Source organism: Takifugu rubripes, chromosome 3, assembly GCF_901000725.2.
Source record: "Takifugu rubripes chromosome 3, fTakRub1.2, whole genome shotgun sequence".
NCBI lineage: Eukaryota > Metazoa > Chordata > Actinopteri > Tetraodontiformes > Tetraodontidae > Takifugu > Takifugu rubripes.
Window position 1 is genome coordinate 16,170,278 of NC_042287.1, and position 25,448 is coordinate 16,195,725.

The 25,448-nt window shown below is 45.0% G+C and overlaps 4 protein-coding genes and 1 long non-coding RNA gene across 11 annotated transcripts in view; 2 read left to right on the forward strand and 3 right to left on the reverse strand.

Annotated features, from left to right (window-relative positions):
• LOC105418765 (complement receptor type 2-like) overlaps positions 1-7,012 on the reverse strand; it is a 47,669-nt gene extending 40,657 nt beyond the window's left edge. For all 3 annotated transcript variants that reach the window (XM_029833813.1, XM_029833814.1, XM_029833815.1), the window contains exons 1-6: positions 6,992-7,012; positions 6,648-6,747; positions 6,053-6,142; positions 5,765-5,953; positions 5,526-5,625; positions 5,363-5,436 (exon numbers count right to left, since the gene is read on the reverse strand). In XM_029833813.1, the coding sequence (XP_029689673.1) occupies positions 5,363-5,436; positions 5,526-5,625; positions 5,765-5,953; positions 6,053-6,142; positions 6,648-6,747; positions 6,992-6,997 (559 nt within the window). In that variant the 5' untranslated portion in view covers positions 6,998-7,012. The remainder of the gene's footprint in view (positions 1-5,362; positions 5,437-5,525; positions 5,626-5,764; positions 5,954-6,052; positions 6,143-6,647; positions 6,748-6,991) is intronic.
• Positions 815-3,601, forward strand: LOC115249163 (uncharacterized). Its single transcript, XR_003887866.1, has 3 exons — positions 815-1,414; positions 1,497-1,592; positions 2,425-3,601. It is a non-coding gene; the product is annotated as an uncharacterized lncRNA (long non-coding RNA).
• Positions 7,013-8,714: 1,702 nt separating the features above from the next.
• LOC105416302 (uncharacterized) lies at positions 8,715-12,309 on the reverse strand. 4 transcript variants are annotated; one of them, XM_029833950.1, is made up of 5 exons: positions 11,309-12,309; positions 10,689-11,018; positions 10,277-10,537; positions 9,749-9,890; positions 8,715-9,674 (listed from the first exon to the last, which is right to left on the reverse strand). In XM_029833950.1, the coding sequence occupies exons 1-5, from the start codon at positions 11,340-11,342 to the stop codon at positions 9,578-9,580; spliced, it is 864 nt and encodes a 287-aa protein (XP_029689810.1). In that variant the 5' UTR covers positions 11,343-12,309; the 3' UTR covers positions 8,715-9,577. The 4 variants fall into 4 exon arrangements, with proteins under 4 accessions (XP_029689810.1, XP_011601093.2, XP_029689809.1 ...); XM_011602791.2 differs by having other exon boundaries at positions 9,749-9,887; positions 10,277-10,582; XM_029833949.1 differs by having other exon boundaries at positions 10,277-10,582.
• A 131-nt stretch (positions 12,310-12,440) lies between these two features.
• ptpn22 (protein tyrosine phosphatase non-receptor type 22) lies at positions 12,441-20,085 on the forward strand. 2 transcript variants are annotated; one of them, XM_011602793.2, is made up of 25 exons: positions 12,441-12,726; positions 13,630-13,738; positions 13,985-14,061; positions 14,141-14,236; positions 14,318-14,356; positions 14,518-14,589; positions 14,675-14,734; positions 14,877-15,019; positions 15,094-15,160; positions 15,230-15,307; positions 15,474-15,548; positions 15,897-16,374; positions 16,451-16,531; positions 16,664-16,744; positions 16,856-16,927; positions 17,015-17,127; positions 17,638-17,665; positions 17,749-17,838; positions 17,908-18,068; positions 18,149-18,176; positions 18,997-19,059; positions 19,192-19,286; positions 19,364-19,388; positions 19,490-19,570; positions 19,652-20,085. In XM_011602793.2, exons 1-25 carry the CDS (start codon positions 12,550-12,552, stop codon positions 19,711-19,713), a joined length of 2,451 nt encoding a protein of 816 aa, XP_011601095.1. In that variant the 5' UTR covers positions 12,441-12,549; the 3' UTR covers positions 19,714-20,085. The 2 variants fall into 2 exon arrangements, with proteins under 2 accessions (XP_011601095.1, XP_011601096.1); XM_011602794.2 differs by lacking the exon at positions 12,441-12,726 and adding an exon at positions 12,755-13,379.
• rsbn1 (round spermatid basic protein 1) lies at positions 20,042-24,786 on the reverse strand. Its single transcript, XM_003963586.3, has 7 exons — positions 24,191-24,786; positions 23,348-24,024; positions 22,917-23,054; positions 22,421-22,563; positions 22,156-22,323; positions 21,931-22,039; positions 20,042-21,859 (listed from the first exon to the last, which is right to left on the reverse strand). The coding sequence occupies exons 1-7, from the start codon at positions 24,699-24,701 to the stop codon at positions 21,389-21,391; spliced, it is 2,217 nt and encodes a 738-aa protein (XP_003963635.2). The 5' UTR covers positions 24,702-24,786; the 3' UTR covers positions 20,042-21,388.
• Positions 24,787-25,448: the final 662 nt, after the last annotated feature.

Here is a 25,448-nt window from a genome sequence, read left to right on the forward strand (position 1 = left end):
AAACGTTACAATAATATGCAGGCAATAGTGTAGATAACACTATCTCAGGGTAGCATTAACTTCTTAACATATTGCTCGCTGTTTAAAAATGTTCCGTTTATTCAAAGCATTCTGTCTGAAGTAACGTCACCCAATTCTTAATGATAATTGATTAGAATTAAACGGTGTAACTTTGTCACAAAATGGTGGACTGAAAAATCTCATCGTGGAAGGTTTCCCAACAGATGGGGTTAACGTCCTGTTGCTCCGCGGGGGAACAGTTTCCAGGCAAAACATTTGGTCTTAACATCAAATAGATATAAAGATTCAATATCCCTTAAAATCAATTGGTATCTAGAAGACTGAAGGGGAACATAAATTATTCATGTCATTTAAACCAGCTGGTATTTGCAAATTGAACATTTGTCCCCTTTTTTCAGCATGCAGTCATAAATGGGTTGGTCTGCTGAGTAAAAGGAAATACGTGCCAATGCCATTCCATTCACATGGTGCAATAAGTGTTGTGCAATAAGGTGTTCACAATTGTCCCAAATCAGTCCAGCAAGCAGTGACACACATGAGGGTGCCTCTCCCAGGTCACTTCATCCAGCACTTCCAGGAGTATCCTGCTGCACCCCCTGGTCAGCTGGGAGACGCATTTCTTTTTGAGCATGACCTGGATCTTCCCCAGGGTCTCCTCCAAATCAGATGCCTTGTCTTGCCTTGTTAACTTAGTAGTCAGTCGGTGTTTTAATTAATGTTAAGCCACCCTACTTAACACATTAAACTGAGAGATTTAGAGCAGTTCACGGTTTGAGTGGTTATGTGAACTACAGATGAAGGCATCTGAGGAGCTAATTACATGCTCAAAACTCCTGGATTTTCAGGCTTTTTAAAATGTATGACACGCTCATTGTTGAGTGTTTCCACATTTTTTCCATGATGCCTTCACGCACCACTAGTTACTTTAGGACCCAGTGAGAGACAATATGGTGATAGTTTTAATCTGACCACAGAAACTGTTGGCTTGCTCTTGCTTCTTGAAAGAGTTCACTGACTGTAGCCTGTTGATGTGTGAGCTGCAGTCCCCAGAACACCCACGTTTACAGATGTTCTTGACAAAAGGGTGGTCCATAGACTGCCAACATCCAGCAATGTTTCACAACTGATCCATTAACAGTGTTGGACAACACAGGATCTCATTCAGTGTTCTCAGAACATTCAAGACTCGCATGACTTTGACCCCAGTACCATCAGGGAGGCAGGAGCCATGGCCGAGCTGTTGGAACATCAGGACTTTAAGTTCTTCCTGAAACTTTTTCACCACCTCATGTGGACTTCCTCTGTGCCAGGCCCCAGAAGAACAAAGACTCAGTCCAGACCAAAGCAACCACTCAGCAGGTTGAACAGGACACGCAAGTCATCAAGTATTCCTGTCAGTAATATGGTCATCACTTTATCCATCATTCTCTTTTCCCCTCTTGTGTATTATCACAACTTCTCCTTATCCTCCACAGGACCTCTGTCCATTCCACGGGTGAGAAAAGTAGTGGCTCTCAGCAAAGAGGCATTGGGGACTCAATTCAGAGGATCGTCAAAGGGTTACTGAAGAGGTGCGTTTATGATGTAGAAATTTGTCATAGTCCATGTTTCACTGGAGGTTTCAATGTGCTGCAGAGATGTTCCATCTATCATTTCTATGTATGTGGGTTTTTTTTAGTAATGACTGTCACGGAGTGAGCCGTGCCACTGACGCACACACTTCATACGCACACACAAACATTTAATTTCCATTCTGTTCTGTCTTGGGTTACTCGGTTTAAGCATTTCATACACACCACTTTTTACCATAGCTCACCAGCAGGACATACTTCCTCGTTTTGGGGAAACCGAAGGACTGGTCCATGATTGTATATATGGAGGGGTTTCGCGGGGTGCTACGGCACAATCTATTTTAGCGGGGGTGTTTTATTGGGGTAAATTGAACATGTATTTTACTGTGCACTGGGTGGTTGTTGGTGGTAGAAATTTGTTTTGGAAGTTTTACGCATATTTTGTATTTTCTTTTCGGTTGTAATTTTGAGTTTGTAAATGTATTAGTGAGCGTAATAATTTGGATAATTGGTTTCACCTGTGGGAGGGGCTACAGGTATAAAAGCCCTGTAGTAGGCCCAAGACAGGGTGCTTCTTGTTGGTTATTGAGTTGGTTGGTCATTGTTTTGGAGGAAAAGAAATTGTTGGAAAAGAGTTAAAGTGGTGGGGTGTAAGAGTGTGCAGGGTCTGTATGTATTGTATGTAATGAAAATTATTCAAGAATAATTCAAATAATATTGCAATTGCACTCATCAAAATAATTGCAAGGTATTTTCTAACAAAGCCATGTCGGAAGAGGTGAGAACAATTACATATTCCTTTTTTCTCTACATTTTATTGTATTCTGTGTAGGTCTGCAACACCATTCTGGGACACACCAGTGAATGTTCCTCCTTCACAGACCATCTTGTCTTGACCACAACCCAGGAGCGCCCAAATGCTCTCGCCACAGATCGTTTGGGAAAGGACAGATTTTAATCAGAAAGTTATTGAGAAATTTTCCTGAAGGACAGGAGAGCAAAATTTGTATCCAAGTAGAGTTTTTGTTGCGTTGGAATATCCGACCCCAAGGTTTTTGGATGCAGCCTTGGCTTCAATGTACATAGAGTTTAAATGACTCACATTTTCCCTATACCTTCATGTTTAAACAGTTTAAAGGAAACTCATACACAATTACACATCATAACCCTTTAATTCTAAAATCTTAAACTATCAATTTTTGCAAATGCAAACATTTCTATGAAAAATTTGCTAAATAAATTCAGTTAGAACTTTTTGAGCTTCAGAGAGCTGAATGAGACAGACACAGCATCTATTTCTCATCCACAATAAAACTGACTCAGACATTAAAATAAGAACATTTAAAGCAGTTTTGAAACAAAAATCATTTGTCAAATCAAATGTTGCAAAAATGTATGAAACTCCAGTCGGCCCAAGATTAAAGGGGTTTGTATTAATGGAGTGAATGTGAAAGTTTGTGAGATTAACTGAAGACAAATATAAAACTGACTTTAAATTCTTCCAAAACTTTGAAATAAACACATCCTTAATAAGGTAAAAGCATCAACACATTGAGTATTTGACAGGCATTCACCCTGCAGGTACGCACACCTGGTCCCTGCATAAAACAACACTAAGGCACTAATCTGGGACCTCTGACCGCCCTCTACTCCTCTCTTTAACCTTGGAAACAAAATCAAAAATGCTTATTAAATCCATTTCCACTGAAGGTGACAAGCGCAGACATTCTTTAACAATTTAAAACAAAAAACAACCCTAAAACCTTTAGGATGTAAATGAAATGTCCCAAAGACTTTTTAATTGGAAATATATACAGATTGTTGATACTCAGATGGATTGGTAGCCATTCACGTGCACAGCTTGAGTGCGCTTAAAGCCTCAGCCCAGAGATTCCTCTTCTCAACCACTCGTTCAGGCTTTCAGATCTGGAACAATATGATGACGCTTACTGCAAAAGAAAAAATAAAATAAAAAGAAGCAGAGAAAAGACCGTGAATGAAAGAGGAGGGAGACATTCAACTGCTGTGGAGCTGCTTTTAACAGGAAGATTTCAGCATGTCAGTCTGTTGGTTTCTGTACAGAGGGTTCATCATCTTCTGGAGATTCTGTGTCTTCTAGAGTAACCTAGAACAGACACACCAGTTCTGTCTATGCAAAAGATCAGTGATCAAGCTCAAGCTGAGCAGAGCTCCAGAGAGGTTCTGGCAATAAACAATTCCTCTTCACTTTCTGTGGCCTGTCAGCCATGAAGGTCTTTCCTAGACCTGTAATCCGGAATTTAATAAGCAAGACGAGACGTCAGTAAAAACCGTTTCACCTTTCAGACTTTTTCCTGTACACCAGGCAACCGACTATGACGACAACAATCAGCGCTAATTTAATGGGAATAAAATAGGACGTTTAGAAACGACTGTTATCAATGTGATCTGTTGACAATGGATCCAAACACACTCCTCTTACAAAACTGGTGCACAGTTGGTTGAATCAATTCAGGATGATTTTTATATAAACACAAATCAGAATTATGTGAGATGTTGTAAAAGACCTGATACCAGGAAACTCTTCAAAGCTCAATGAGTCAAAAACTTACCAACTAAAATGCCAACAAACCATCCCACAGTGGGACTGGAACCAGCAGCTGTGAGATAAATAACGAGAAGTCAGAAAAATAACAGCAGTTCTTAAGTCTCAGGGGAAATAAAGGAAGTTGGTGGAGAAAGAAGTCAGTTTGATTCTACCTGTTGATTCTGGATATGGTTTTCCTGCAAAGACAAATGATGACAATGAGACAATATTAGAAAAACAGACTCTAAAGGAGAGAGGAGAGGAAGAGAAACAGCAAAGTATACTATTGAAATCACGTGATGCCATTTTCACCCATTCAAATCTGGATAAATCCATGACCTTAATTCTGTAATCATGAAGAACCAGGGAGAAAACTCTCTGCCCTTCATTGATCAGTCTTTGTTGACAGGCTGTTGACCTAATCAGAACGCAACAGGCAGGTACATCAACGACATCGGGAAATTTAGCGGGACGATGTGGGACAACTTTCATATCGCAGGTGAGCCGAGCTGCTGACTACGAACCCCTGTCAACAGTGCAGCGAGTAAGGGGCTTAATTTTACTGGGGAAAAGTGATTCACACTTGGTCTTAAATCTTGTAACATCAATACTAGTGTTTTCATTCACTTACCTGTACATTTAGGAATTCCTGGCGTCCACTGACCATTCAGGTCACATTCCATGGTGTCTTTCCCTTCCATTTTATAACCAGCATTGCAGCGATATGTCACTGTAGCCAGGTATTTATAGGGAGGGCGAGAACCAGAGACCCATTCACCGTTGGCAACTTTTGGGTCTGAACACTCAACCTCTGCATAAAGACATTAAAACAGAAAAAAACAACCATGATTGCGAATTTTCAAATGCCAGTGAAAAACAAACTGGTTTGCTGGACATCTGAACAAGACAGATGGTGCGAGAGGGTTGAGGAGGAAAGACACTCACCAGTACATTGAGGGGGACCCGGTGTGAATGTTCCATCTTCAGAACATGCTACTGATTTGGATCCACTGAGGGTAAAGTCCTTTTTACAACTGTACCATACAACTTCTCGATAATTATATACGTCCTTAACAGGGCTGAAGAGGCCATTGGGAATGCCAGCAGGTGGGTCACATGTCACCACTGCAAAATCAAAACATCTATTAAAATGGAGATCAAAGTTTCATTTCCTTCAGTCAGGAGCTCCTCAGATATTACAAACCTTCACATTCAGGTAACCTGCCCAACCAGCCTTGATCTCCACAGGTGAGTTCACGTTTCCCCACCAACCTAAAACTACATCGAGAAAAAACACCAATATGTTTAGGTTTATTAAGAATAAGACACAATTTAAAGGTAGTTCTATTTTAGTTCATATTACTAACCCGAGGTTGCACTTAACCACAAGTTTATCACCAAACTCATTCCCTGGAAGATACTCTATTTCTCCATTGTCCACCTGCCCAGGAGAACCACAAGTCTTCTCTGGAAAAAGAAAAGATTCGTTAACTACAACTCTTCATGTCAGCAGAACAGCAATTTGCAATAAGATCACAAATGGGAGACAAGATCTACACTGGGGCTCCAAATTAGAGAGCTGAACATTTAAATTCCAAATATTTACTCTCGCAGTGTAGCGTCACTTGACTCCAGGTCCCAGCAGTACACGTAACAACCCCGGACCCTCCTGCAGTAGTGTGGCCCAAACTGCAGACAAAAGTAGCCCTGCTCCCATCTGGGAATGTAGTCAAAAGAATGTCAGAGTCCTTCAAATCCATGTTTGGTCCTGGAACAGGTTTTGAACAGTCTTGGGCTGCAACAATAATGAGCAGAAGAGGAAGAGACCAGGTTAAAACACACCTTTGCTCAGAAGCACAACCTGATGTTACATGGAGGCCTGCATGTCACTCACCTTGGGACGCCACCACAAGGCCAAGACAGACTGCAATAATGGTGCGAGTGATCTCCATGATGGGATCTAGAAGGTTTAGATGGTCAGAAACTAAAGTGAAAGTAGGTGGATCAGAGTATTAATGAATGAAGCTTGAAGGTAATAACAGAGTCACTGAGAGCTTTGACACCAGATATGGAGGGTTTCCACACAGTATTCGGTGTAATGCCAAAATGCGTACGATTTAGACAAAAAGATCGATTTGGCTAAAGTCCTCCAAACAATGTTTAACGTTTGAGTTTACACCACCAAAATCTTAAGAAACGTAGGCAAAATCCATCTGTCTTTTGTTGTTTTCCAACAACTCCTGTCAAGCCAAATCAACCACTAATGGAACAAAATTATTTCAAGACAGGTAAATAAGAAGTACTTAGAAGTGCGTTTATGAAAAACAATTTTTTGCCAAGATGTTTTTTTTAAATAACGATAGCTTGTATTTGCAGTACCGCCACTGACCAGCAGGGTTTTCTTTTTTTAAAATTTACATCGTGGGCGCTTCCTGCGTCCAGTTCTCATCGATCGAGTTGATCTAATAGATTTATGGTTTACGACTAACCGAACTGAGAGGGAATCAGAGTGACAGTAGAAGAGGACGCAGTGTGGCAATGATTAGCGAAGCTCTGGAAACAAACTGGGGATCGTCCAGTCGATATTACCTGTAAAAACAAAACATCCGTTAATCGAACCATTACGAATACAACAGGGCCAACACTGAACATGAAGTGTATTTGAAGTCGAATATACTGATCAGAATATTTTGTTTTCAATTAAACATAAGAATTTATCTGTTTAGAGCGCAAAACAGGACAAAGGCCGAGTTACGATCGTTTAACAAATCATTTTAAGTTTTGTTGAACGGGCTGTACTATGTGGTGTCTGCGAAGTGTAATACGAAATTACATTCATGAAACACGCGTTGAAGACAAGTTAATTATGAACGAACGATTAAATAAATTTACAAATGCCAGAAGACGTCTGTAAACTCCAAAGCAAATTAACAAATTGTACAAATTTGACGGAAACGGACGACCGGAAGTTACTGTTTTGGCGCTCGAGACTGGTGCTGGAGTGAGAAAGTTTGCCACCAAAAAAGTTTTACACTTTGATTTAAGTATATAAATTTGATATAAGGGCTGCATTTAGATTAGATTAGATTCAACTTTATTGTCTTTACACATGTCACAAGTACAAGGCAACGAAATGCAGTTAGCATCTAACCAGAAGTGCTTAAGTAGCAAATAAAACTGTGATGGGTATATACAATATATACACACACAATGATATATGTTTATGATATCAATCTATATGTTTGTATTTACAGAGTTCAGAGATATGTAAAGGGTATGCCCTTTGTCACCGATTCTGTTCATAATTTTTATGGACAGAATTTCTAGGTGCAGTCATGGTGTTGAGGGGATCCGGTTTGGTGACCTCAGGATCGGGTCTCTGCTTTTTGCAGATGATGTGGTCCTGTTGGCGTCATCGGCCCGTGACCTCCAACTATCACTGGATCGGTTCGCCGCCGCATGTGAAGTGGCTGGGATGAAAATCAGCACCTCCAAATCCGAGGCCATGGTTCTCGACCGGAAAAAGGTGGAGTGCCTTCTCCGGGTCAAGGAGGAGATCCTGCCCCAAGTGGAGGAGTTTAAGTACCTCGGGTGCTTGTTCACGAGTGAGGGAAGAATGGAGCGGGAGATCGACAGGCGGATCGGTGCGGCATCCGCAGTAATGCGGACTCTGCACCGGTCCGTTGTGGTGAAGAGAGAGCTGAGCCGAAAGGCGAAGCTCTCGATTTACCGGTCGATCTTCGTTCCTACCCTCACCTATGGTCATGAGCTTTGGGTAATGACCGAAAGAACAAGATCACGGGTACAAGCGGCTGAAATGAGCTTCCTCCGTAGGGTGGCTGGGCTCTCCCTTAGAGATAGGGTGAGAAGCTCTGCCATCCGGGAGGAGCTCGGAGTAGAGCCGCTGCTCCTCCGCGTTGAGAGGGGCCAGATGGGGTGGCTTGGGCATCTAGTCAGGATGCCCCCTGGACGCCTCCCTGGTGAGGTGTTCAGGGCATGTCCCTCCGGTAGGAGACCCCTGGGGAGACCCAGGACACGTTGGAGAGACTATGTCTCTCGACTGGCCTGGGAACACCTGGGGATCCCTCCGGATGAGCTGGAGGAGGTAGCTGGGGAGAGGGAAGTCTGGGCTTCTCTCCTTAGGCTGCTGCCCCCACGACCCGACCCCGGATAAGCGGTAGTGGATGGATGGATGGAGTTCAGAGATATGTAAAGGGTATATAAAAGTCATTGCAACCAAGATAAATATATATACAGGCTGTAACTATGGTGCTGAATTTCCTACAGGGTCAATAGAGGTTATTTATGCAGTTTTTAACTATGTGTATGTTTTGACTATACAATAATGATAAAGTGTCAATCAGTCAGTCCAGATGGGGTTATTGTGCCTGAAGGGAGGTAAAGTGAGAGGGGTCGGAGTTCAGCAGGGAGACAGCAGTGGGGAAGAAGCTGTTTGTGAACCTGGTGGTTTTTGTCCGGAGGCTCCTGTAGCGCCTCCCAGAGGGCATGAGGGTGAACAGTCCATGTGCTGGATGACAGGAGTCTTTAGAGACCTTCTTGACCTTTATGTATTGATGTTCAACAAAACACAACATTTTATTTGACACATACATTTATAGTGAGCTCATTTCCTCTGAAATTGTACAAAATACGCCATACACACAGATACAGACACACACACACCCACACACCCACACATCTATAAAAATCCATTCCTCGCCCTCCTGGGCGGTACCTCCTTCAGACTCTGGTCTTTTCCCAGAGGTCTGGGAGTCTAAGGGTTCTGCCCAGGATCTTAGTTGTTCCTAGGACTGTGCTCCTCTGGACACACACACACACACACACAAACACTCACACTCACACACAGTCACAGTCACACTCACACACATTTATATATATAATTACAAATATGTCATTTAACATTACTTTCTCTTTCTACTTCATTTTCTGACTCTGTCACACATTCCAGGAAATCCCTTCAGGTTGAGGCCCAATGATGCCACAAAAAGAAGTATAAAGTTCAAATGACCTGAGGGACATTGAGCTTGATCTTAGGATCAAGAAATATAAATTTCAACCCTAAGACTAAGCTTAAGGGGCCTGCTGTTACCACCGTGGAAGATCAAGGGTTATTACAGCATTTTCATCTTCTGGAGAGTTTAGGAGAGCTTGATTTGTAATCAGTGTGTGAATACATTCCAAAAACAAAGGAAGATGTTTCATTTATAAACATGCTGGTGTTCACTATGACTCAGACTGGACTGATCATCAATCTGGGCACCCTGATAACTACAGTGAAATCTGTAATCTGGTGCAACAGGCACTGACATCGGCATGGGAAAATGTGGTCAAGCTGCCAAAACCAGACTGTCTTCTGAGGCCCTCTTTGTCCTTTTGTATCATGACTCATATAAATGTATCAGGTACATTTGATGACAGTCCACAGAAATATCAGTAGGAACAATAAAAGGCCCCAACGGAGAAGCCTGTACCAGAACGGCACCCCTGTCCATGTCCTGCCGACAGAAAATAAGCATCAGCCAAGGTTTTTGTTTTTCATCACATCATTAGTAAATCTCTTATTACTGACCTGCTGAAAAAGGAATCGAGATCTGTTTGGTTGGTTTGATGCAACTTGGTTATTGTGCTGGATGTTGTTTCCACTGTGCTGCAGGAAGTGGTGGCGCCGGTGGTGCTAAATCTGTCCATGCAGTCATAAATGGGTTGGTCTGCTGAGTAAAAGGAAATACTTGCCAATCCCATTCCATTTACATGGTGCAATAATTGTTGAATCAGGTGTTCACAATTGTCCCAAATCAGTCCAGCAAGCAGTGATCATGAGGGTGTGTCCTGAGGCACCCCTGGTCAGCTGGGAGACGCACTTCTTTCAGCATGACCTGGGTCTTCCCCAGTGTCTTCTCCAAACCAGATACAGAACCACCTAATCTGCCTCCTCCTGATGCAGAAGAGCAGCGGCTCTTTATAAATTCTTAGTCATTGTCACTCGGTATCTATTTGCAGTTTTTGCAAATTGGAGGGCTGTGTGGGCTAAGGTCCATTTTAGGAAAAAACCCAAGTGAAACAAGCTTTGAAATAACAAAATCCAGCACGTTCTTACCCGGCATTCGAATGACATAGATGCAGCTGTTGTCTGCAGACTTCAGGACCTGGACAGAGATGATATCGCTCTCCTGCTGACTAACATCGTTCATGCCAACGCAGTAAAAGTGGCTGTCCTGAAGCACGATGCCACAGTGTATCTGCAAATCGGACAAGTGATGGAGCAGGTCGCCCTCCTGATACCAGCTGTAGTGGACAGCGGTGCCCTCTGTACACTGGCAGCGGACCGTCACCGGTTGGCCCCAGCATGTTGGCCTGTCTGCCAGAGAGTTCAGGGGCCAAAGTCTGGGTTTAGACACTGGAACTGGCACAGAGGTACAACACCTTTAATTATTTATTTTGTTTACTTTGCAGAACATAAATGTAGGATGATGTTCGGTTGAGAAGTTTTAGGGTTCGAGTATTCTCACCTTCAGTGACGACAACTTTAACTTGAGTCATGATATCAGCATTTATCTTATCAATTCCGACCCAGTAAACACCAGTATCTTCCAAGTGGAGACCCATGACTTTCACAAATAACCCCCTTCGCCCTAAATCACCTATATAAGCTCTGCCTGTTTTACTTCTAGCAGGAAAATCTGAATCCACCAGAATCTCACAGGTAAGCCTGGACTCTCCTTGACACCAGTACTTTTTACTGTAAAGGAAATTATTTGTATTATACTTGCAGAAAATAACAAACTCCCCCCCAATGTGTGCCGTGATCTTCTGTGGATCACACTGAAGCTGGACACATGCTGAAAAATGAAATTCAAATCAGAAAATATATTTGAACCATTGTGATAATTAAAATGCTACTTTAGCTCCAGTGCATTCTGCAATAAGTGTGCACGAAATATTAGATTTAAATCTAAATCTATAGATATATACACATCGAATATTAATGAAATATGTTTGACATAAGAATCTCACTTTCAAAGACAGTTTGTATCCGCAAATAAATGAAAACTATTGAATTTAGATTTCCTAAAAATGTCATTTAAAAAAACTTCTGATCATTATAAGACGTAATTCATAACTCACTCACCCCGAATAAGAAAAATCAAAAACGGTATCTTCATTTTTATCAAGGGGATAGCCTTTTAAAAATGCGAACAAATGTCTGAAAAGGGAAGCAGCGGAGGTGGACTGTGGTGCAGGTGGCTTCCTGTTGGCTGCAGACCGCCTAAGCTGCTCAACCCTATTGTTGAAACTAGTATCAGGCTGTGCTGTGAAAAGCCCTGATGGTCCTGTGTTTTGTGCCTTTTGGCTGAGTAAAAGGACAGTGATGATCGTCCACCTTTGGGCTCATGTTCTGTATATCTGTGGTGCATCCGCCCATTCACTTCTTCACAATCTAACGCCCCCAACGAGCCACAAAATCAGACTCGCAGTACCGACCTTCCGCCACCCGGTGTCACCGCAGTGCTGTTGTGACCTACACCTGTCAGTGCAGCCAGCTCACGCTGATGTAAAGCTCATTTCTGCACGTTACATCAGTTGTTGAGGGCTTTGTGCCAAAGAAAAAATACAAACAAAAACGAAACTAATAACCAATACACTATTATTGGCATATATATGACATGAGGAGTCAGACACCCACATCTGCATTCAGTGCAAATTTAACTGTTTTGCCATTGGAAAGGTCCGACAAATCTATTTTTCTTAGCCTCATGGGCCAGTCTTGTCTTATAAACTTTAAAGAAATTTAGAACTGTTAATTATTATGATAATATGTAATATAAGAATTAATTAACAATCACTTAACATATTAAAATGAGAGTATTAGACAGTTCATGTTTGAGTGGTTCGTTGTATGACAGATGAAGACAGCAGAGTAGCTAATTCCAGTCTCAGAACCCCTGGATGATCATTCACCCATTCTCTGTCTTCACCACTCCTTATGTTCCTGCCTCTATCATCCTTCCCTGCTTCTCTCCTCCCCCGTCTTCTGAATGCTGTCTAACAGGCTGTTGCTGTTAGACACTGTTGCTCTCACACTGTGGTAGGAACAGCTTGAGCTTGCTCATATACCGACTCTCCCAGTGTTGGTGGGTGTTTCCATAGTTCTTTCATCCGTCATGCCTCTTCAGACACCCTAGTGACTTTAGGACCCAGTGAGAGACATGAAGGGGGTGTGGCAATAGCTTTAATCTGACCACAGAACCTGTTAGCTTGCTCTTGCTTCCTGTAAAAGAGTTCACACATTTCACTCAATATAGCCTGTTGATGTTAGAGCTGCAGCACAGAAGTGTTCTCTGCAGCCCTCGAAGACAGGCACCCTAATCCATGACTGGTGGACCTTTGTGTCCTGACATGCCTGTCAAAGGTGCCCTGACCCAGGCGGTGTGCAGGGGAGCCAGCCAGGAGCACCAAGCCTGGATATTGAGAAGATTTCTCACCCAAGTGGAGAGACAGGAGGCTGCAGGCGAGGAGGAACCCCATAGTATCGTCGGGGAGTTTGCTGTGAGTCCAGTCTTTGTCGCTTTACTTTCTAGCTGAAGCTTCCAAACCTGCTCTAACGGTTCATTATCGCACTGAGGGAGAAAGTTTGCAAATTTGCAACTCGAGCGCTACTACTGTGCTTCCTCTCTGAACTAGTTCAATGCGCGAATGAGGAAGGCCTCCGAGCAAATGGATGAAACATTAAAGCTGTCAATCGTGTGTTCGTTTCCTTGTTTTTGCAGCCTTGCGTCTATATGAAAAAGTCTAATTTATAAAGTCAGCATTTTTATATGGACTCATTTCCAGAAGTCATGAGTTTCAGGGTGACATCATCGCTGTCATGGTGACGAGGACAGCACCCAGGGCCTCACATGCAGCCCTCCTAATGTCCCTCTGCTTGTACCCGGACCACTCCGGAGGAAGAGGGTCTGTTGCATCACTTCCTTTGTGAACAAAAAGCACTCTGTGGGTGAAGCAGTGCAGATGGTCTAGAAGGCCTTTTGCAGGCTGTTCAGGACTGCGACTGGACTGGCTTCTGAACAGAAAGACCAGTGTCTGAACAAATCCATCCAACGCATGGATGTGCCGTGACTTATAGTGTCAGATGCTGCTCTCAGCAGACTGCAGATGGAAATCCTCTCAGCATGGAAGACACCATGGGAGGTTTTAGGAAAGTGAGTCACAGATTCCGGTCATCTGCCATTGAATCAGCTACAAACAGGCCGTGCATGACGATTGTGAAATAGGTCACGTGTCGTCGGCGAGGACTTTTCCCCTGACTGAAACATTAAATGGAGTTACATTTACATCACTGACATCCTTTATGTTTTTGCTTCCGACGCCAATATGGGCGCGTCCGTGGCACATTAACTATCAGTGACCTCATCATAAATCAGAAAGGCTTTTCTGCCTTCTATTTTTCAGAGATTGAAAATCCAATCAACCAAATACAGAACTGACAAGACTTATTCCAGCAAGACAGCGGAGAAACAGGAAAACATCAAGAGGAACCGCTACAAGGACATTGTTCCCTGTGAGTTTAGCTCAAGATTTTCTTATTTCTGCAGCAGATGATAGTTAATCCAAGAGCGGCGTGAGTATCTGAGACGTTAGTTGGTGTGTGTGAGGGGTTTCCTCCAGTTTAGGTCGGCTCAGAACTGCCCCAGATGTGGGTGAATGATGCGATTCTGCCTCTTGTCCAGAGGACGCCGCGACAGGCTCCAGCACTCTGTCACCTTCATCAAGGAATATCTCTTTTTATCGGTGCCTTTCCTTTCAGTCGACCACAGCAGAGTAAAACTAAACTTCACCACGTCTAAAAATGACTCCGACTACATCAACGCCAGTTTCATCAGGGTAAACCAACGGCGTCCTCACGGTTGGCTGGGTCAGCTAAGGGCAACATTGTGAAGCATCTGCTGTCTATTGTTTCCAGGGAGTGTCCAGTTCCACTGAATACATCGCCACTCAGGGTCCGTTGCCCCACACGTTGCTGGACTTCTTCAGGATGCTCTGGGAACACAACACAGAGGTGCGAGGCATCTGCAGACTCTTCCAGGACACCACGTTCTGTTTAGCGATGAGGTTTTTATTGGTGTTTGTTTGGCTTCAGGTCGTGGTAATGGCCTGTCGTGAATTCGAAATGGGAAAGGTAACGCTGTTTTCTGCTCTCCCTTTTCCCTTCTTTTCCTTAAATGTTTGCCAGCACCTCTCCAGTCACTCTGGGTTAGTTTACGGGTGTTTATGCACATTTTGGTTTGGGTTTTAACAACCGCGTCTGAAACAATGTTGTGTTGTTTTTTTTTACCTTAGAAGAAATGCGAGCGTTACTGGCCACAGAAAGAGGAGCCGCCACTTGTTTGCGAGCCTTTCACTGTCCGTTGCGTGAGTATTATCAACTGCCATTTCCTGATTCGCTTAAGTTTAAGTTATCAGTTTCAAACCACATCCCTTTTTTTTTTCTCGACAGGAATCTGAGGAAAACAGAGGTGATTACCTGACAAGGACGTTACAGGTGACTTATAACAATGTAAGTGACGTTTTACAGTGACACTAGCTCTCCCGGGACAGACGCGATATCACCTTCCACAGCATCAGCATCAATGTCAGAAATGGGATTTGATGTCTTGGAAAGTGTCTCTGTGTTAAAAACAGTGTGCATTTTCCCCCAGTGTAGCCGGACCTTGAAACAGCTGCATTATGTCACGTGGCCGGATCACGGCGTGCCAGAGTCCATCCCTTCCATCCTTCAATTGCTGGATGAGATGCGATCCTACCAAACCCACGGGGAGGCCCCCATCTGCATCCACTGCAGGTCAGAATCTCTACGGGCTGCTGAAAACTCTGACAAACACTCTGACAAACACAAGACCGGTGCTGTGATTGTAGTGCTGGCTGCGGTAGAACAGGAGTCCTGTGTGTCATCGATTATACTCGGAACCTCCTGAAGAACCAGGTGAAGTTTTACCCGCCAGCATTTCACATACGATCCGTTCACTGTACGGCACTAACACGTCCCTTTTAGATGATTACTGCAGATTTCAATATCTATGACCTCGTTCTTGGCATGAGGAAGCAGAGGCCCTCGCTGGTTCAGACCAAGGTGATTTTTGCTACTCTGGCACTTGTAACACAACTCAACCAGCAGAGCCACATTTTTGACAGTATTTTATGTCAGATGCTTCCCTGTGTAAATACTCCCTGTTCATTTGTCTCCCGTACGTCATAACCCAGGGCTGTGTTACAGTGTTTTTGTTGTGTAACCACAGGAACAATATGAGCTGCTCTACAGGACAGCCAAGCTACTGTTTGAGAGACATCTGCAGTCTGTGGACATCGGGGAGGTGAGCGGCCAGGAACACTTCACAAAACCGAGCACAACAGAGGAGGAAATGTCCCCCACCCTTAGTTTACTGTCATATGACTTCCGACACAACTCGGTAGATTTGGTCATGTGCGACGGTTGTTCTCAACCACCTCATTACACATTGTGTGGGTCAAACCAGGCTTTCTATTATCCCAATATTTGATATTTCAAAATCAGCTTTGTTATATTACAGTATTGAACTTTGATGAATTGATGTAGCAAAATTCCTGCTCCGAATTAAAACACTTTTCATTGAATGCTGCTGTGCCATTTTTATGTAACTAAATATGAATCCTGACAAAGGAGCCTTCTGTTTATCTGCCAGATGACGGTGGTCTCCTCTTCCACTGGACCCGACATAGAAAACGAGCACTTGGACCTCAAATCAACAAATCCAATCAACTTCCAGCAAATCCTCATCGAGGAAAGAGATTTCTTACCTCAGTACCAAGATTCCACACCATCCACGTCCCAAAATGTACTTGTCCTGAGCGACAATGACACACAAATGCATCAGCAACAGGGGGACCTCTTACAGGACGCCACCCCAGAGGGCCCCGGGGCCTCGCTGCAGTCCGTGGACAGCAGTGAAGAGCTTCTGCTGCTGGACTGTCCAACATCACCGACTATGGCAGCAGCCATTTGTCTGATGGTGGAGGACCCCTACTTTGACAGGGCGATGAGTTCTCCATCAGAGGAGGCACCAAAGGACTCTCCTCAGGAATGGAGACGCAGCCCTGAGCTCATTATTCCCTCGCTGTTGGTGAACGACCAGGATCTGGAGCTAAACGCTGCCGCCTCAGGTAAGTGATTCAATTTCAAGAGCAGCAGTGGGACACACGTGAGCTCCACAGATGTTAACCGAGGTGCACGTCACAGGTACTGTTGATATGGACGAGGAGATTCCTCCTCCACTCCCCCAACGGACTCCTGAGTCCTACATCCTGGCTGTGGACGCAGGTTAGTTCTCAGTGTAATCAAAGCCTGCAAACTCTCACCTATTTATTGAAGTGAGATCTGGCATTTTTTGTGATCACATATGGCATTGATATTTTCTGATACCTTGTTTGGGGCATGTGTGAACGTTCCCAGGCCTCTCAGATGACTCCTGTGAAAGATTACCGGTGATAATTCCGCCCAATGCTGCTGCCGAGGCCGTCAGGGAGTTGCGAAGTGAGACTCAAATAACAGCAAAATGACACCATGAAGCCTGAAAGTAAAATTAGAATCCCAATCAAAGCATCGGTTCATGACAAAAATGTGTATTTCCTGTCTTCCTCCCAGGCAGCACCCCATCACCTGTACCCTCACTCCCAGAAAGAACTCCGGAATCGTTTGAGTTGGCGACCGATCAAGGTGACGTCACGGACCATCATCCTAAATGAACCTTCCCACCTGAATCTGCTTTCATTTACTCCTCCGCTTTCTTTCCATCGCCCTCAGCTCCAGCAGACCAGGACACGTGGGCGGTGGACGGGGGCAGGACCCCCCCAGAGCGGTGCTCGCAACCTGCCGCTTCCTCAAACAGCGACATGAAACTTTTTTTGAGAAGTAGGGTAAGAAGACAAAAACACATAATGTTTAGAAGACAAACATAGGAAGTATTCACATGTTTGAAGGATATTATTTACCGTATACCAGTGCTTCAGGAAATATAAAAGCCCCAAAATTCAGCCATTGTGCCACCTCTGAGTGGCTGATGGGGGAAGTTTCTGAAACCACACACCTCACAGGCTTCACACACGTGTGTGAACCGTCCTCACATGAGACTTGAACCAATTCTGCTGAACGTTTCAGCTCCAATGTTCACCACCGTGCACCAGGGACGCTTTTAATTTGCATTTTATGTGGGTTTGAAGGAAATATTAAAACAACTGGAAAATCCGTACGTATCACAATCAAAAGATCTAGACTGTGGTAGATGAATGTGCTTATTAATTCTTAATGTGGTGACTAATTTCTTTTACATGCATTCTAAACCAAAGTAACCGCACTAAAGAACAAAGCCCCAAAAATGAAAGCGCGACCCGTTTCCGTTACGTGACACCTGTTTCTCTCTATTCTAGAGTCTGAAAACCAAGTCGACCTTCACAGGTAGAATCTTTTTATGACTACACAGTTACACCCACTGGCACCACAGCAGATGTTTTCATGTCATGTGATCTGATCTCCTGCAGCACATCCTGATCTTGGGTCCAGTACAAGGTCCAACTACCGCCTGTCCTGTCCACCTCTGGACCCTCCTATACTTCCTCTGCTTTCTCCAGGTAAGCTGTGTGTCTCATGGATCCGTTTGAGTCGTCACACCTAATCAACACTTGCTCGCATCCTTTCAGCTGAGGAGAACCATGATCTGCACCCCCCACGCGGAGCCTCACCTGAGGTGACCACAGAAGACCGGGAGCGCCTCAACCTCTGCCCTCCGGGCTCGTCATTTGAATGGAACGGAACCTCACGTGCCAAGAAATTCCTGGATGTGGTTAAGACCAGGAGCAAGGTAACATCCCACAAACAGGGAATTATCACCACCCCAACGACTCAAACGTCTGACATTATTTATCTGTCCCGACTCTTCAGAGTGTTCGAGCTAAAAGCACCAAACCAGGTACGTTCTGCTTCCTTCACCTTTCATCCTCAGACCACATCATGGGAAAAGACAGCTGGTTATGGTGGGACAGAGAGGACAAATGGACTGGTTATGATGGCCAGGTTCTGACTTGGTTCTTCAACAAGATCTGACGGAGAGATGGGATATATGAGATAGAGAAGTGTGCTGCAAGATGATGTGTGGTGGAATCAGATGGAAAGAGCAGTGGAAAACCTGACAGGGCAGAAGTCCACACGAGTGGGCAGCAGTATGGTTTGATGCCAGCAGAGATTGTAGTAGCTGATGTACAGAGAAGGTCAGAGAGAGCTGAGGAGAAGTATGGTAGAGGGGCCCAGGACACGCATGAGCGCTGCAGGACACAGGTGAGGTGTGCTGAGGAGCCCCGAGCCCCTTCCTGTCCACCACGGTGGCGGACAGGCTGAAGGATGAGGACAGACAGGAATTTCCATGTTTGCAGATAGTCACCCGTAGAGACAGCAGGGTGGAGGCGGAGAACCCAGAGCAGAGGAACCCAGAGGACGACCAAGAGGACATGAAGCAAGAGAGGATGCAGACAACAATTAGATGTGTCAACCTCTGAGGGAAACAAAAGTAGAACATAAAACCACAGCCTCTCCGAGGGTGATCATGGTTTTAAAACATCTCTGGCATTAAAAGCAAATGACGAAAGTCTTTGTTACAAACACGACTTTTGCATAGACACAAGAGCAAATGAACTGATACTTGTTCCACAAAACAAGCCAACAATCGTTAGTCTGTTTGTCTAACTCACAGAGGAACTCATGAGGCCATTTTGTGTCATGTGCTTCCCCTACAGAGCCCCCCGGTGCAGCTCAGCCGCTCACTTCAGCTCCTGTGGTCATGGCTGAAGGAGGAAGTGGTGAGAACCTTTAGACACTGAATCATACACAAGCCCCCGACATTATTAACAGGCAAAAATAAACCATTTATTCACCTCGCATTGTGCGTATTTCACAGCCCTCTAAATTAATCTGTCTTTCCCCTTTACCAGCGCACGTCAGCATGAGCAGAAAATCTTCTCTCACCACCAACTCATCAGGAAACAACTCAGACGAAAGCCCAGAGAAGAGCATGTCTAGAACAAAGGTTGGAAAATTTGCTTCACCCAGAATAGTTTCTGAAAAAAACAATCTAATTTTGTTACTTCTCTGCTTCTCTGCTAGAGCCTAAAGATTTTTAGAAAAAAATGTAAGTGCCATGATACTTTCATTTCAGTGAATATTCTGATTGGGTGAATAATTGAATTATTCAAAGTCTAATTTGTTTAAAATCGACCCTGCCTGTTGTAGTCGCGCTTTCAGCGCCCCCTGCTGTCCAGACCAGCGCACCGCCTCCGACAGAGAACGCTTCCTTTTCAATATTCCGATTTGGTAGGACTGCCTCCATTTTTATCACCTGCATCACGTCATGGTTACACACCAGTTCCCTGACCCTGTTTTTATCATCTACAGGATTTGGGAACCGTTTCAGGAAGCCCAAAGGCCCCAGAAGTTACCCAGAAACCTGGTTTTGAGGCAACATTTGTCTGGAATTTTAGTATTTATTGTGTCTCTACATGATGGCGAGCCCAGCAACAACAGATAACAAGAGGGGCCTTGTTTTTTTTTTAAAAATACAATGGCCACTTTGACCTTTAACCTTTGCTAAGGAAGAGGCTAATCTGTAATGGCAAGTTTGTAATTTTAAGCAACTGTCTGTATATTTCGTACTGTTTGTGTGAATGAAATAAGGAAACATGCCCAACTCTGGCTCCAGCTGTTCTGCACAACAGTTTCCATGATAATTCGAAGCAGTGTAAACAGAGAATGTGGTGCAGACTGAATATGCAGCCGTGTTACATGTTTAGGTCACACACAAAATTATTTATTAAAAAATATAGAAAAGGGATGCATTCGCATTGTTTCGACTGACCCCTAATAATGTACCCAGCGGCTTCAGTCTCTCAGCTACTGAACAGAAGTGCTTAGAAATGTCTTAGTACAAATGTTAACATAGAAAGAAGTGATTCTATCACACTGATGACAGACTTACTGTCATTTTATTACATTAAGTTAGCAAGAGTCCATGACGACAGATAAAAAAGACAGCAAAGATGCGTGATGTCAGAACTGCTCGGTTTTTGATGATTAAAAAAACAAAACGGACCAAGTTTTGCTCCTTTTAGCGCTCTTTTAGTTAAAAAGGCACTGGGATGAGCGGCATATTTTACAAAAAGGAAAAGTGCGCCGTGGATGAACATTTTCCCGTCCCGTCGTATTTGAATGTGCTCGTTTGTGTCACACCTGAACCGGCTGTAAAATGAAGAGTGGTGGTCGACATGGTCGAACCACGGCCGTCTCGAGGCCCAGGCCTGTCCTGACATCTGTGGCTTCAGATTTCATACCAAAGCTGAGCTTCTCCTGCTGCTCCGTCCTGAAGAACTGTACTATAATGTACATAATAAACATATAAACAGCACTTAATGAACATTCTCTAACGTTTGCCAGCGATCAGGCTGTGTTGGTGCCGTCACCTTCAGACAGGAAACTTTAGATTATTAAAACAAAAGTCACGAGGCCTCCAGAAGCCTTAAAAACCAAAATGTCTGAGGTGTTCAGGTGAAAACTGGGAATCTTGTCACCAGGGTGACCTTACCTGCTAAAACTAAAGGTGAGAATGAACTGAAAGTGAAGCTTCAGCACACAGATAACATTTAGCGTCATATTCCCGCATTTACAAAGCAAATCCTGAAGGGATTCATCACCCGTGCTCAGGTTGCGCCCAGTCTTAAGAAAATAAATTAAATATTAAAGTCACGTTCCACCGTGAGAAAAAGAGGCGGATTACAGCAACATTTAAATACAGAATTTGCTCCGGCAGCAAACTTTAAAGCTGGTACATACGTCTGTACCTTTCACTGTCATTGGATTGAATCTGATGTCAGAAGCGAGCTTCCAAAATAACCCCGCCATTATTTCGCCGGCGTTGGGAGCGGAAGCCGCCCCGAGCTTCCCTCTTCCATGAGAACAGGAAGTTGGGCATTAATCTTCGTCACCTCTGCTCCCTCGTGTGAGGAGCTCCAGTTTGAGTGCTCCCGAACAGGCACCACAAAGGAGCGCCGCTGTCCGATACTTTGGAGAGTTTTTAAATAAAAGAGGGAGGAATGAACCCAAAAACCTTCCAGATCCGTCCTCGTGGGGGCAGATATGTCATTTATGGATCCGTGCAGTCTGGTTCAGGGGCTTCAGCAGGGTGGGACTAGACCCTGAGTGGACTCGATGGTTGGATGGGAGCAAACGGGCAGACTGGGTGGGCTGTGGAGGAGCTGGCTGAGGCTCTTTTGGAGGTGTGGCTGGTCTCTGGAATTTCGGCTCCTCCGTTTTCGCCACCCCACCGTGGGCGCTGTCGCCCTGCGCCCGTGCACAGGGTGTCACACCTCTGCTGGAGGCGTGACGGAGGTCGTCGGGCTGCCGTTCCTCCTCCGGGCCCTTCGCCTCCGGATGGTACTGTTTGAGGCGGATGTGCCAGGCCAGGCTGCAGACGGCGGACACGGTCTTGAACTGGTGGACGACGTTCCGCGGGATGAAGTAAACGTCATTGTCGCAGAGCTGGACGCGGACGTAGCGAATGCCTTCCCTCCTCAGCTGGTTGAGCTTGGCATCGTCCACCCACTGGATGCACTGTGGGGAGGCAGTCAGGTCATCTACAGGGCAGCGCCACCGTCAGACCCCTGAAGGGTTCCAATCCTCACCTGAGACACCGGAGGCTCGTACAGATCCAGCTGCAGACTTTGGACCACTTTATGGAAATCTCCAGCTTGGAAACACACCACGTCTTTGGTTATCCGAGGTTGGTTATTCCTGGGAAAAAGAGATTTAAGAGCCCTTTATTGTTGTCGAAGAGCGATTTCTCCACTGTGTTTGGGTTTGGCTTCATTAAAAACACAACAAGGATGAGACGTGTTCTGAAAAGTTACCATTCTCCAAAGTGCACCGCCTTCAGCACCCCCACCGCAGCCGTGCTCTGCCAGTCAAAGGTCTGGCCCACGTGGTCGGCGTGGGCCTTGGTCCGGTCCTCAAACAGAACCTCTCTGGGCTCGCTGGCCCTCGGCAGGTAGTGGAGATTTTTGATTTCATTCATGGACCTGTGCAGAAGCATGACAGATGTGTAAGTGATGTGTAACTATCAAACGGGTTCAGGGCGTGTGTGTGTGTGTGTGTGTGTGTGGGGGGGGGGATCACCTCCGTCTTTTAAAAGGGGATTTGGGGATGTCAGCAGTAGGAACCATCTGTTCTCCAGGTCGAACCCACATTATGGGACCGTCGTCACTCTGGGAGCGACAGTCCAGTTTAAGACTCGAGAGGCTTCCCCACGGGAGGGTCATCTGTGTGAGCGCACACACACACACACACACACATACAGTTATCAGAGCTGGTGAACACTGGAACACCTTCAGAGTTTGGCTGAATTTGCAGGAAACAGCAGAGAACAAGAGTTCATTAAACACCACCTGGGTGACTACATCCCATCTGTGCTGCGCTACAAACGGGCTCCTATGACGACAGGTACAAGAGAGCGAGCAGATGTTACAGCTGCAACAGCGGCATTAAGCTGACAGTGGACAACCAGCTTGTGCTTTAATTAGCTTCCACTGGGAGACCTACTGGTTCCCACAACAGATCACAAAGATCCATGATGAATCTATAGACCCTTAACGACAGTAAACCTTCCTCTGACCTTGAGAAAGGGCGACTCCTCCAGCATGTCCAGGAACTCCGGAAAATAGTCTCCGACTTCCTCGTCCACGGCCCCCACCAAGCTGATCTGCCTCATGGGTCCGGACCGGTACGTCCCCGAACAGTAAGTCCGACTCACCTGGGAAGAACAAAGAGTCCTTCAGTCAATTTTACAAAACACACACACACCCACACACACACACCCACACACACACACACACACACACACACACACACACACACACACACACACCCAGGGAAGGAACGGAGTAAAACTACACTGCAGTGAAGCAGTGAAGTTTTACTCCGTTCCTTCCCTGGAACCTCCACTGCTGAGATTTTAACCTAAAATATGCATAAATCTGCTGAGCTGAGGCACAATTTTCATTTTTTACCTTTCGGACTGTCGGATTGAACTGCAGCTCACATTACCTGAGAGTGAAAGTTGGCAATAGTTGTTGTCTCAATGTCTTTCTTGCCCAGTATCTCCATTTTGACTGGTGTGTTGGGATAGTTGAAGGCAAAGTAGTCCAGGAAGTCGGGGAGGTAGGAGGCCGCACCGTGCACCACCGTCAGGGCGTAGGACGACGCGCCTCTGGACCGTTCGGCGAAGGTCAACTCCAAGAATTCCCGAGCGAAACATTCCATCTGGGCCGGGCTGAGACAGGCCAACTCATCAGCATAAGCGTGCAGGACCGCCCCCCCGCCGTTGGGCTGCCGCTCCTCGTGCATGAAGCGTCCAAACCAGGAGCCCGTCTGGAGGCAGGAGCTGCGGATGAAATGGTCTTGGTGGGAGAGAAAAGGGCTGTGACCCGGTTTGAGAGCGTGAAGGCAGGGCTGGAGGTTAGCAGTCAGTTCTCTGGATTCGGGCTTGACAGCAGAGGGAGGGGGGCGAGCTTCTGGGCCGAGGGGCAGAGCGAATTCAGCCCCCAGACCAGCAGCAGCGGTCTGAACAGCCCTGTTGTGGACGTGTCGAACTTTTCTGGAACGGCGCTCATCCTCCTGGTGCTTCTTCTTCTTCTTTTTCTTCTTCAGGAGATATTCTTCCAGAGTGAGCTGTTTAATGTTCTGGGTGTGGGACAGCGGATCTGCAGGGATGCTGAGGAGGACTGAAAGAAAGTTTTACGGAATTATTAATAAACGCCAGAGCTCCAAAATACACCGAGGGGCAAAGAGGACTGAAAGCTGCTGAAACGAGTAGTAACACGTCTGAAACACAGTAGTTAAAGCAGAATTCTGTGAGAAAATGAAGAATAATGTGATTTAGAAACCCACCCTTCTTTTTCTTCACTTCGACGTGTTTCACGTTGGCTTCGGCGTTTTCCTTCTTGACAGCCAGATTCAGAGTTTTATCCCTCTGTTTGTCGTGGGAGTCCTGGTTCTTGCTCTTGACCGTTTTAAGGGGCGTGAGAGTGAGGAGCGCAGGTGCGTCAGGGGGAAGCGTCCGCAGCAGCTGCGGCTCCGGGGGTCGGAGAGTCGGCTGCAGGTCACTCTGGTGGCGGTGGTGGTGGTGGCTGTGCTTCTGGGTGAGGAGGACGGGTTGACCTGCAATGAAGTTGTGGTTTTGCAGCTGCAGCTGATGCGGCTGGAGGCTCCGGTGCTCGGCGGCATGTTGGCTGTGATGGAGCTTCGCTTTCTTCGCATCTTTCTCGCGTCTTTCTGATTTGTCAGCCGATAGCAAAGAGTCTTTTTTCTTCCTTTTCCGCTCTTTCATTAGTCTTTTAAGGGCGACCCCCAGCATTTCTTCGTTTACTTTCGCACGGACCAAGTCCACTTGAGCTGCCATCTTTACAAGAACGGTACATTTAAAGGACCGACGAAGCAAACTGCGCAGGCGCCGGTTTGGTTGTAGTCCGTTACCGTGGATTTACAGATCCTGCGCATGCGCAGTAAGGGCGGCGCGATGTTTTGTAGTTTGTTTCAAATAGAGCATCACGGGATATGGAGTTCATGGGGAAGTGAACGCGTGCCGAGTTGCACGCACTCACTGCTGCTGAGCTGACGTCATGTTTAATTTATCGCGACCACGAGAGGCCGCACTTCCTCTTAATCTAAAACACCGTTTAAAAACCACATTTTTATCCTTTAAAATGTATTTTTATGTATTGTCTCCTCTGCTGACACGTTAATCAAATTTATATTGCTTTTCATTATTGCCAATATATTGTCTTATTGTCATCGTTTCCCCTTGTTTTGGTTGCATTAGAAAAAATAAAAGTCATTTTTGGCCACATAAAAATGTAAAACATAAGGAAAAAGACAATATTACATCTTAAGTTTACAGTTGAGTTTTCATGTTCAGTTGATTGTGCATTTGTTCTTTTGTTAAAAATAAACATCTTTTTACAATTAGAAACATTAAAATGCTTCTTAATTGTAGTCATTAACCCCATTTTACATTTTTTTAACAATTTAAAAAAAAATGTTTGCTTGAAGATGAATATATATTTTCAATTCTTAAAAAATGAGTTGAATGATTTTAGCTTATTATCAAAGAGAAATACTGAAAAAAGGATGAATGATTAAGTAATAA

Excerpts from the sequence above, each read along its gene's own strand:
- LOC105416302 (XM_029833949.1), bottom strand. The coding sequence starts at position 11,342 with ATGAAGATACCGTTTTTGATTTTTCTTATTCGGG. Across the intron at positions 9,891-10,276 it reads CTATGTCATTCGAATGCCGG|CAGACCAACCCATTTATGAC; the intron begins GTAAGAACGTGC and ends CCTTTTACTCAG. Across the intron at positions 9,675-9,748 it reads CTCGATTCCTTTTTCAGCAG|GACATGGACAGGGGTGCCGT; the intron begins GTCAGTAATAAG and ends TTCTGTCGGCAG.
- rsbn1 (XM_003963586.3), bottom strand. The coding sequence starts at position 24,701 with ATGGCAGCTCAAGTGGACTTGGTCCGTGCGAAAGTAAACGAAGAAATG. Across the intron at positions 22,324-22,420 it reads TCCCCTTTTAAAAGACGGAG|GTCCATGAATGAAATCAAAA; the intron begins GTGATCCCCCCC and ends GCTTCTGCACAG. Across the intron at positions 22,040-22,155 it reads GCGGTGCACTTTGGAGAATG|GAATAACCAACCTCGGATAA; the intron begins GTAACTTTTCAG and ends TCTTTTTCCCAG.
- ptpn22 (XM_011602793.2), top strand. The coding sequence starts at position 12,550 with ATGACTGGTGGACCTTTGTGTCCTGACATGCCTGTCAAAGGTGCCCTG. Across the intron at positions 15,308-15,473 it reads CCTCGCTGGTTCAGACCAAG|GAACAATATGAGCTGCTCTA; the intron begins GTGATTTTTGCT and ends GTGTAACCACAG. Across the intron at positions 17,128-17,637 it reads AACTTTTTTTGAGAAGTAGG|AGTCTGAAAACCAAGTCGAC; the intron begins GTAAGAAGACAA and ends TCTCTATTCTAG.